Genomic DNA, 11,059 nt, shown 5'->3' on the forward strand with positions numbered 1-11,059 from the left:
GGCCCGTTGCTATCAACCATGACCTGCGAAAATCTGTATATATACATATAAACATTAGTTTAATTACTCCGTTTTCTAAATATTTAACACAAAATATGTTTCTAATAACTGAGAAATAGTTAAGGAAATCCATGATACTGATATTTTTTTCTTATTGCTGCTCAAATTATGCATTGTTTTGGCATTTGTTTGGTCGGCGTCATGTGTATTGGGATAACCTTTTCTCCCACCCTAGATAAGTAGTATATTTGGCCATGCTGGAAAACCCTATCATGCCCACGGGAAAAGTTTAAAAAATAGCTGTGTGTAAAAACTCTCTTAGTCTCTCGGTCATGGAAGATACTTAAATTATAGTCAGGCCAGATTGCTGGTATATAGAACTTCGTACTGTCTGTGCCCAAAATGGTTTAGTTTAACTGTTAACAATAAAAGCTGACTGAACCATTAAAACGGTCAACAGAGGTTTGGAAAACATATCGTTTTAAGTTAAACTGAAAGTAAACAGGTAAGTAAAATTGTTTTCGTCCATTTTGTTTTTGGATAGTTTCATTTTCATTTTTATGAGTGATTCACTGTACCTTTGAAAGCTCGATAGTCACTAATCTGATAAATTGCAATATTTCTTTAAAAAATAATAAGACTTATAAAATGAGCTGGCCTGTAAATCACATATTGATCAAATATTGATCAAGTACAAATCTAGAAAAAAAATCATCAGTACATAAACTGCATTAAGACAACTGAATTGTAGAGAATCAACAAAGCATGGAAGTTAATCGTAGTGACAAAGACACAGATTAAGCATACACTAATGATTACATTCATTCAAGACAATGATAACAGTATGCCATGGTATACGGTTTCGTATGTTTTTGCTATTTCATAAGTAATGTGCGTGCCCAATGTAACACTGCACTTAAAACATATCAAGGAATTGTGCAAAACTATTGTAAGGCTCACCTATTCTATATAGAGTTACAACCATCCTGCATTAAACCCGTGATTGTGTTACACTCCCTGACGGTTGAGTATTGAAGAAGCAAATACTTATGGGATATGAATTATTCAGTTTTTTTCGTGGGATATGAAATCACCACATCCTGACAAATGTTTAAAAATCTTCAAATGATTTAGAACATATCAGAGAAAACTTTAAAAAGTGGAATAATTCATCTACATAATTCACAATGGCTTGGAAACATAGACCATTGAATGATTCAGTATCAAATGCCTCTGATGAGATACATGACTTTTCTTGTTCTGTATGTAAAGATGACAATTTAAACATCCAGGCAAAACATTTTTGTGGGGACTGCTCGAATTATTACTGTGACGAGTGTCTGAAATTCCATGCCAAAATACATAAGCCCCATGTTGTGTTTGGTCGCAAGGATGTGGACAAGTGGGTGGTGCAAGGTGATGCCCTGGTTACGTGTGACCTTCACCCTCCGACGGTCTTGGAACTGCTGTGTGAGGATCACGCTGAGCTCTGTTGTCACCTCTGTGTGTCACTTAACCACAGGTGAGTGCTTTAAAAACCCTTACTTATTAGGAGTTCATTTTTTTTTATGATATTCATGAAAAAATACAAAGCACATTCCAATATTATTCTGACCAATAAAAATCAGTGTGTTAATGCAAACCCATGTGTAGGTCCAAACTATAAGGTACAAGGACAGATGACTTAATTTTCTCTATAAAATACCTTTTAAATAGGATGTGCAAAAGAGTCGACTTGATATCTGACCTGGCCAAGGGCATACATAAGATGGCTGACTTCAAGCAGCTTCCAGCCAATGTTACCAAGGTAACAGCCAGCCTCAACCAGGTGAGCGAGGCCAGAAAGAAGAATAAAAATTCCCTTAAGATCTCACGCAAGTCCATGCTGACAAAGATCAAGTCCTTAAGGTCTTCACTGAACGAGCTGCTAGATGAGCTGGAAAAGAGGACAGTGGAACAGATGGACAGTGTCCTGGCTGGTATAGATTGGTCACTTCAGAAAGATATTGACCACTGTGACCTCTTACATGACCAACTTAAGGCCTTACTGGACTCTGTTCAAGCCCACGACAAGGAGTCCAGATCCTTTATTGGCTACAGGAAATGCAAGGACAAGATGGCAGAGGGCAATAGACTACTCCGGGAGATGAACACTAAACAAAAGGCAACTATCACTTTCCAGCCTGACACACGCGCTCAACATTTGCTGTCTGACATCAAGACACTAGGAAACATCAAAGGGCATCCTGATCCAGACTTCGAACAATCATCTGGGCAAATCAAACAGTCCTCTAATAAACCCGAGGTTTTCAAGGTGAAACAGAAGAAAACATATGCAATGAATATAAAGAACGACAAACAGGTTTGTTGTATTGATTGTATTACAGAACTTCCAGGAGGAGAGATTGTTCTGGTTGACAATATCAATTGCAGAGTAAAGGTGCTAGACAGCGAATACAAAGTGACAGCCCACTGTGACCTCCCTGAGTTTCCACAGGACATATGCAACATCTCAGACCATGAAGTGGCTGTAGCTTTTGAAATCGGGACTGACAGGAATGAGGTATACTTTCTCACCGTGTCAGCTGACAACATCAAGATGACCAGGAAGTTCTCAGTAGATCATTCATGTAACGCAATCAAGCACCATGAGGGCGAGCTGTATGTGGGTACCGCCACTGCACTGTACCTATATACAATGACAGGGAGGCTGGAACGGAAGGTATATGAAGACACATCTGGCGAAGTTACAGTGAACGGCTTTGACTTGAGCTCAGATGGCATGAAGTTATATATACCAGTCTCCAGCTACAATAAGGTTAATATTATTGACAAAAGAGGCAATATTTTGGCCACACTGCAAGACCCTGACTTTGACTGGCCTTACAGTGTACATGTGAGTGGCACTGGTCATGTTTTTGTGTGCTCACTTGAATCCAATACAGTGGTGCAGATTGACCAGGAAGGCAGGAAGAAGCTGGCCACATTGGTCAGGAAAGGAGATAGCATCAACAAACCAATGGCAGTCTTGCATAGCACCCACACTGGCAGGCTCATCGTAGGGGGAGAACAAAATGACATTCTTGTGATGGAACTACAGTAATAATAAGTGGTTAATAAAAGATGTAGAGTGAATAAAGATGAACATGGATAATTTGTGGAAAGTGTATTTGAATGAAGTTATTCAATACCAATACATGTATGTACAAAATAATCACAATGAAGGATGCCTGGGTTCCTGGTAAATCCACTACTTCAAATTTGTTCAATGGCAACTGTATTTTGTATTAGGAAAACAATTGTTTTACATTGTATGCTATTTGACGTGTGCTTTAAAATAAAAATACTAGTACATAATAGTTATGTATAATACTTTATCTCAAGTATTCCCGCCCTGTTCAATTTATAAGTACTTTCGTGCATTAACTGTTATTATGATGAATGTTTGCTCTAAAACACGAGTAAATAATAAACTAAAAAAAATATTGGAGAACAGTTTCTCCACAAACCTGAAATAGAAATGACAGCTACGTCATCAGCTATCAAAACTTTGCGTGTTAGGCGTCCAAAGGATTGTGGCGTAGCAAGCACTATTTTCAAAAAGGGGGTATTTAGAAAAAAGAATAAAACACCTATAACACTCCGTTTATAAAAGAAAAAGAAAATGTGTTGATTTTAGTGTGCGATCGTCTTTAATTTCACTAGTGATCATAGAAAAAACTATATTTTATTTCGTGGCTTCGTCATGCGTGAAAATATGTCTTTTATTGACACTCTTGAAATAAAATATGATTTTACACTGAAACTAACACGTTCCCTTTTTGTTAACCATTTAAACAAAACCCTGTCAATCAACATGATATAGTACATTATCATCTAGAGTTATCATCACGCCAACCATCCCATACAGTACCATTCGGAACTCCTCGGCCATTTTCCATCAAAAACAACCTCCTTTTCTTTTTTGTCTGTCACTAACATGCACTGTGACATCGTTTATACTTGACCAACCGGTTTCCGGAAGTGACGTCATCAATAAAACAGACGGAAGTTTTAACGTGCGTAATTACAGGGACTATTACCTTCGTGCCGAAAAGGTTTTATGGGACTATCTGCCCTTACAAGAGAACGTGGTAGATTCATACACAGAGTAAGTAGATGTATTCTTGTGTGCCCCTAGTATTAATTAGAACATATTAATGCTACCGGTGTAAACATCCGGAATGCAGTATTCAGAGGCTTTTTTTCTGAATACACAGGACTTATAAGGGTGGTACTCTTTAAGAAGAACTCCAAATTTGGCATTTTTCGGTACGCATACTCCAGTGTGTGTACACCACGTGATAAATTACGTCATATATGCTATGTCGGAAGGCAACATTTGGCTTAAAATAGAGACTTCAATCAAATATAACTTTTTTTTTACTTCACCATTTTAAATGGAACAAAGAGCAGTCTATGCCGCTTAATGAGCCCCGCCTTCGGTTCATTACCGAAGTTTGATAAGGTAACTAGTTTCATCAAACACTTCGACAAACCTGTTTTAAATATAATGTTTTGACAGTGCTCCGTCAGACGGCCGTATTATGAAAACTTATATATATATATATATATATATATATAGTGTTTAAAGGCCTAGTTTAAGGAATGTTTGGCATGATAATCCCCGGCTGTGCATCTCCTGCTAATTGCACTGGTGTCACAGAAGGGGCCAATTTCCTGTGTATTCGTTTATTGGCTCAGGGCCATTTAGGGTCCAATTTAATAATAAAACATCGAAAAGTGCACAGCAGGATATTCAGTTTGTAGATATGATAAGCCAATTAGGCAATAAGATTAAGATCAATTAACAGAGGTTGTGTACAAAAACCCGTTTTTTTATTTATATGTTTATACCAAATGTTGTTTTAGATACTTGGAGGACACACTCAAGAACAAATACAACCGCGTCGGAAGCAAGTACCTGAAATATGTCTATAAGCTGTACACGGACGGAAACTTCACACAGGAAATCGAATCCCCGCCGTCCTTCGGTTACGTGGGGCCGCTCCTGAGAGTTGAGGTCGGGGAGGTTATGCGCATCCACTTCCGGAATGACGTCGACATGCCGGTGTTCCTCCATCCGCACGGCGTCAAATACACAAAGTCAAACGAAGGTTTGTTGATAATGCAAAGGGTGTCAGCAAGACTTGTAAACCCGTCAATAAATACAGTCCTGAAGTAATGCTACTTTCATTACTCAGACGTATCGCGCAGGTCTATATTAAGAAAAAAAGGCGAACGTTACCACCCACAATTAATTATTTTTTATAAGCGATCACCCCTTTGGTTCACAAATATTTTCTGTGTCTACCAAGCTGATTAGCAAATTTATGGAAATATCGGAGAAAAAAATAAAAATAAAATACGCTCAAAATGCACCATTTCGGACTAGAAATTGTTAAACCTGTCTAGGGGAGTCCAAACCCCCCAAGCAAACAGTTTACATATTTTAACAGTTTATGCCATATTCATTTCGGTTCTGCGGGAGGGGTGCATGTAAAAACGTACTTCTCTTACGGTAATCCCCTCGTACACGTTCAAGTAGCGTCCTGGATGAAGTACTTACTGTATTCCCTTCGTACAGATACAAGTAGCGACCTGGATGAAGTACTAACGGAAGTACCCTCGTACACGTACAAGCAGCGACCTGGATGAATTACTTCCCTTCGGTACTTTACTCGTACATATACAATTAGCGACCTGGATGAAGTACTTACTGTAGTCCCCTCGTACAGATACAAGTAGCGACCTGGATGAAGTATTGCTCTTACGGTAGTTCACTCGTACAGATACAAGTAGCGGCATTGATGAAGTAATGCTCTTACGGTAGTTCACTCGTACACGTACAAGTCTCGACATGTATGAAGTAATGCTCTTACGGTAGTTCACCTGTACACGCACAAGTATCGACCTGGATGACGTATTGCTCTTACGGTAGTTCACTCGTACACGTACAAGTAGCGTCCTGGATGAAGTACTTACTGTAGTCCCCTAGTACAGATACAAGTAGCGACCTGGATGAAGTAATGCTCTTACGGTAGTTCACTCGTACACGTACAAGTCTCGACATGTATGAAGTAATGCTCTTAAGGTAGTTCACCTGTACACGCACAAGTATCGACCTGGATGACGTATTGCTCTTACGGTAGTTTACTCGTACACGTACAAGTAGCGTCCTGGATGAAGTATTGCTCTTACGGTAGTTTACTCGTACACGTACAAGTAGCGTCCTGGATGAAGTATTGCTCTTACGGTAGTTCACTCGTACACGCACAAGTATCGACATGGATGACGTATTGCTCTTACGGTAGTTCACTCGTACACGTACAAGTAGCGTCCTGGATGAAGTATTGCTCTTACGGTAGTTCACTCGTACACGTACAAGTAGCGTCCTGGATGAAGTAATGCTCTTACGGTAGTTCACTCGTACACGTACAAGTAGCGTCCTGGATGAAGTATTGCTCTTACAGTAGTTCACTCGTACACGTACAAGTATCGACATTGATGAAGTATTGCTCTTACGGTAGTTCACTCGTACACGTACAAGTAGCGTCCTGGATGAAGTAATGCTCTTACGGTAGTTCACTCGTACACGTACAAGTAGCGTCCTGGATGAAGTATTGCTCTTACGGTAGTTCACTCGTACACGTACAAGTATCGACATTGATGAAGTATTGCTCTTACGGTAGTTCACTCGTACACGTACAAGTAGCGTCCTGGATGAAGTAATGCTCTTACGGTAGTTCACTCGTACACGTACAAGTAGCGTCCTGGATGAAGTATTGCTCTTACGGTAGTTCACTCGTACACGTACAAGTAGCGTCCTGGATGAAGTAATGCTCTTACGGTAGTTCACTCGTACACGTACAAGTAGCGTCCTGGATGAAGTATTGCTCTTACGGTAGTTCACTCGTACACGTACAAGTATCGACATTGATGAAGTATTGCTCTTACGGTAGTTCACTCTTACACGTACAAGTAGCGTCCTGGATGAAGTAATGCTCTTACGGTAGTTCACTCGTACACGTACAAGTATCGACATTGATGAAGTATTGCTCTTACGGTAGTTCACTCGTACACGTACAAGTAGCGTCCTGGATGAAGTAATGCTCTTACGGTAGTTCACTCGTACACGTACAAGTAGCGACATTGATGAAGTAATGCTCTTACGGTAGTTCACTCGTACACGTACAAGTATCGACATTGATGAAGTAATGCTCTTACGGTAGTTCACTCGTACACGTACAAGTCTCGACATTGATGAAGTAATGCTCTTACGGTAGTTCACTCGTACACGTACAAGTATCGACATTGATGAAGTAATGCTCTTACGGTAGTTCACTCGTACACGTACAAGTCTCGACATTGATGAAGTAATGCTCTTACGGTAGTTCACTCGTACACGTACAAGTATCGACATTGATGAAGTATTGCTCTTACGGTAGTTCACTCGTACACGTACAAGTATCGACATTGATGAAGTAATGCTCTTACGGTAGTTCACTCGTACACGTACAAGTCTCGACACTGATGAAGTAATGTTCTTACGGTAGTTCACTCGTACACGTACAAGTATCGACATTGATGAAGTAATGCTCTTACGGTAGTTCACTCGTACACGTACAAGTAGCGTCCTGGATGAAGTATTGCTCTTACGGTAGTTCACTCGTACACGTACAAGTAGCGTCCTGGATGAAGTAATGCTCTTACGGTAGTTCACTCGTACACGTACAAACAAGTCTCGACATTGATGAAGTAATGTTCTTACGGTAGTCCACCTGTACACGTACAAGTCTCGACATTGATGAAGTATTGCTCTTACGGTAGTCCACCTGTACACGCACAAGTATCGACATTGATGAAGTATTGCTCTTACGGTAGTTCACTCGTACACGTACAAGTATCGACCTGGATGACGTATTGCTCTTACGGTAGTCCACCTGTACACGTACAAGTAGCGACCTGGATGAAGTTATGCTCTTACGGTAGTTCACTCGTACACGTACAAGTATCGACCTGGATGCCTTATTGCTCTTACGGTAGTCCACCTGTACACGTACAAGTAGCGTCCTGGATGAAGTAATGCTCTTACGGTAGTTCACTCGTACACGTACAAGTATCGACATTGATGAAGTATTGCTCTTACGGTAGTTCACTCGTACACGTACAAGTATCGACATTGATGAAGTATTGCTCTTACGGTAGTTCACTCGTACACGTACAAGTATCGACATTGATGAAGTATTGCTCTTACGGTAGTTCACTCGTACACGTACAAGTATCGACATTGATGAAGTATTGCTCTTACGGTTGTTCACTCGTACACGTACAAGTGTCGACATTGATGAAGTATTTCTCTTACGGTAGTTCACTCGTACACGTACAAGTCTCGACATGGATGAAGTATTGCTCTTACGGTAGTCCACCTGTACACGCACAAGTATCGACATTGATGAAGTATTGCTCTTACGGTAGTTCACTCGTACACGTACAAGTCTCGACATGGATGAAGTATTGCTCTTACGGTAGTCCACATGTACACGTACAAGTATCGACATTGATGAAGTATTGCTCTTGCGGTAGTTCACCTGTACACGCACATGTATCGACATTGATGAAGTATTGCTCTTACGGTAGTTCACTCGTACACGTACAAGTCTCGACATTGATGAAGTATTGCTTACGGTAGTCCACCTGTACACGCACACGTATCGACATTGATGAAGTATTGCTCTTGCGGTAGTCCACCTGTACACGCACAAGTATCGACATTGATGAAGTATTGCTCTTACGGTAGTCCACCTGTACACGCACAAGTCTCGACATTGATGAAGTATTGCTCTTACGGTAGTCCACCTGTACACGCACAAGTATCGACATTGATGAAGTATTGCTCTTACGGTAGTCCACCTGTACACGCACAAGTATCGACATTGATGAAGTATTGCTTACGGTAGTTCACGCGTACACGTTCACGTAGCGTTTCTACAAAAGACCGGTGCTGACATTTCATTTCAAAATGATTTCCTATTCATAATTTGGCGATTTCATCTTCCCGTTTTGCGATTATTTTTTTTCTTCATGAAATTGAAATCGTGAAACCGTGAATAAGGAAAAAATAAATATGAAATGTCACCATCTATCTTTAGTACGTTTCTCAACCGGTCTTTTAAGCACAGTTTTTCAATGGTGTAATTTTGCTATTGATGGCCAGAAAGATATGTTTATCAATATAAACGCGAAGAGACTTGGTTGGAGCAAACGGAATTTTGATGCTTGAGTTTCGAACGCAAGTAGTCTTTAGCTCTGAATTAACAGGGAACTTTGGATTTTGCTTTACAGAGGGTGCGGTTTGGGAATGCAAGTTAAAAGTACGCCCATTTTTAAAAAAATACGAAAAATACAGGGTTTACTGAGTAAATTTGGGCGTAAGATCAACCGCAGTAATAAAAGCCATTTTAGTAGGAAATAGTACATTCAAATGCATCCAAGTGCATTCTTATCATATTGTTTCTCGGATATTTACAAAAAAACAAATTTGGAACAATTTTAGAGGGGGCGCACACCGGGTGCGCTCTCGTCTAATCCCGCTACTGATTGATGCATACCTTATTTAAGTCTACACAATGTTACCTTATCATTTCAGTGACCAGCATTTACGAGTTTAAAAGGAGGGTAATTTTATCGGCAGTATATATACAAAGGCCCTCTACCGAGAGTTCACAGACAGCACCTTTACAAAAGAAAAGGTCCGCTCCGCTGACGAGATTCACCTTGGAGTTATGGGACCCTTCATTAAAGCGGAAGTAGGCGACACAGTTGAAGTTGTGTTCAAGAATATGGCGTCAAGACCTTACTCTATCCACGCGCAAGGACTACGCTACAATAAGACCTAAGAGGGTATGGGGTATAATGACGGACAGACAGACAACAGAGGCGACAGTGTCCAACCGGGAACTACTTTCACCTACCGATGGGAAGTTCCTACTTCTTCTGGACCTTTAAGAGAGGGACCGAAATGTGTAAACTTTTTGTATCACTCCGCGGTAGATCCCGCGAGAGATGTGTATTCCGGTCTTACGGGACCAATCGTTGTTTGCCTATCTGGTGTCCTTGACAACAGCGGAACGCGTATTGATTCAATTGAGAAAGAGTTCGCTCTTTTGTTCCTAGTATTTGATGAAAATAATAGTTGGTATTTGACTCAAAATATTCAGGAAAACTGTCCAGGTGCAGATACCTCGACGCCTGAATTTCAGATCAGTAACAAATATAATTCAATAAACGCATTAATCTTTAACAACGTTCAAGGACTGGTCGCGAATTCAGGTGACAATATCGTGTGGTATGTGATTGGTCTCGGTAAAAACGAGGATATACACACGGTTCATTTCCACGGGCATACTTATACTTACCGCACCGATCAGAGTCACGAAGGTGACGTCATAGAAGTGTTTCCGGGAACGTACGAGACCGTGGAAATTTTCGCAAGTAATCCAGACACTGTCATGTCGGAGAACATATGAAAGACGGAATGATTGCTACTTACACGATTCTGGAGTAATACAGCCATGATTACTTCGTAAGGCCAAGGGCTTACTTTACAGATATATTATAATTGTGATTTTTGAAGCTGATTTGTTCAATTGTATACATGTAAAATAATTATTTGAAACAAGAAGTACCTTTAAAAAATAAACGGTGCAGATGGCGTGAAGTTTGCGGTACGTTAAACAAAAACAACAACTCAAAATAATAAATAATCAAGCACAAATTTTACAAGAAACTTCCCGATATTTTTAATCTTCATCTCAACTTATTTTGAATCATACTGTGCAGTTGTGTGAAAAAAACGAGAAGATATTGAGAAATGACTTAGAATATTTGCATTAAATATTACGTTTCAACATGGTTACAACATACTTTTATATTCGATTGATTATTATTTCACAACGATAGTTATATTAATTTTCAGACTGCATGCCTACATACCTACGTACCGAAAATCGAAATCAGG

General features: G+C 40.0%; 1 protein-coding gene and 1 pseudogene across 1 annotated transcript; both read left to right on the forward strand.

Annotated features, from left to right (window-relative positions):
• The window catches only part of LOC128205825 (ferroxidase HEPHL1-like), a 322,009-nt pseudogene extending 311,294 nt beyond the window's left edge, over positions 1-10,715 (forward strand).
• On the forward strand, positions 1,030-3,359 carry LOC128246051 (transcription intermediary factor 1-beta-like). Its single transcript, XM_052964263.1, has 2 exons — positions 1,030-1,522; positions 1,717-3,359. Exons 1-2 carry the CDS (start codon positions 1,188-1,190, stop codon positions 3,101-3,103), a joined length of 1,722 nt encoding a protein of 573 aa, XP_052820223.1. The 5' UTR covers positions 1,030-1,187; the 3' UTR covers positions 3,104-3,359.
• Positions 10,716-11,059: the final 344 nt, after the last annotated feature.

This window comes from Mya arenaria, chromosome 2 (assembly GCF_026914265.1).
Source record: "Mya arenaria isolate MELC-2E11 chromosome 2, ASM2691426v1".
NCBI classification, from domain to species: Eukaryota; Metazoa; Mollusca; class Bivalvia; order Myida; family Myidae; genus Mya; species Mya arenaria.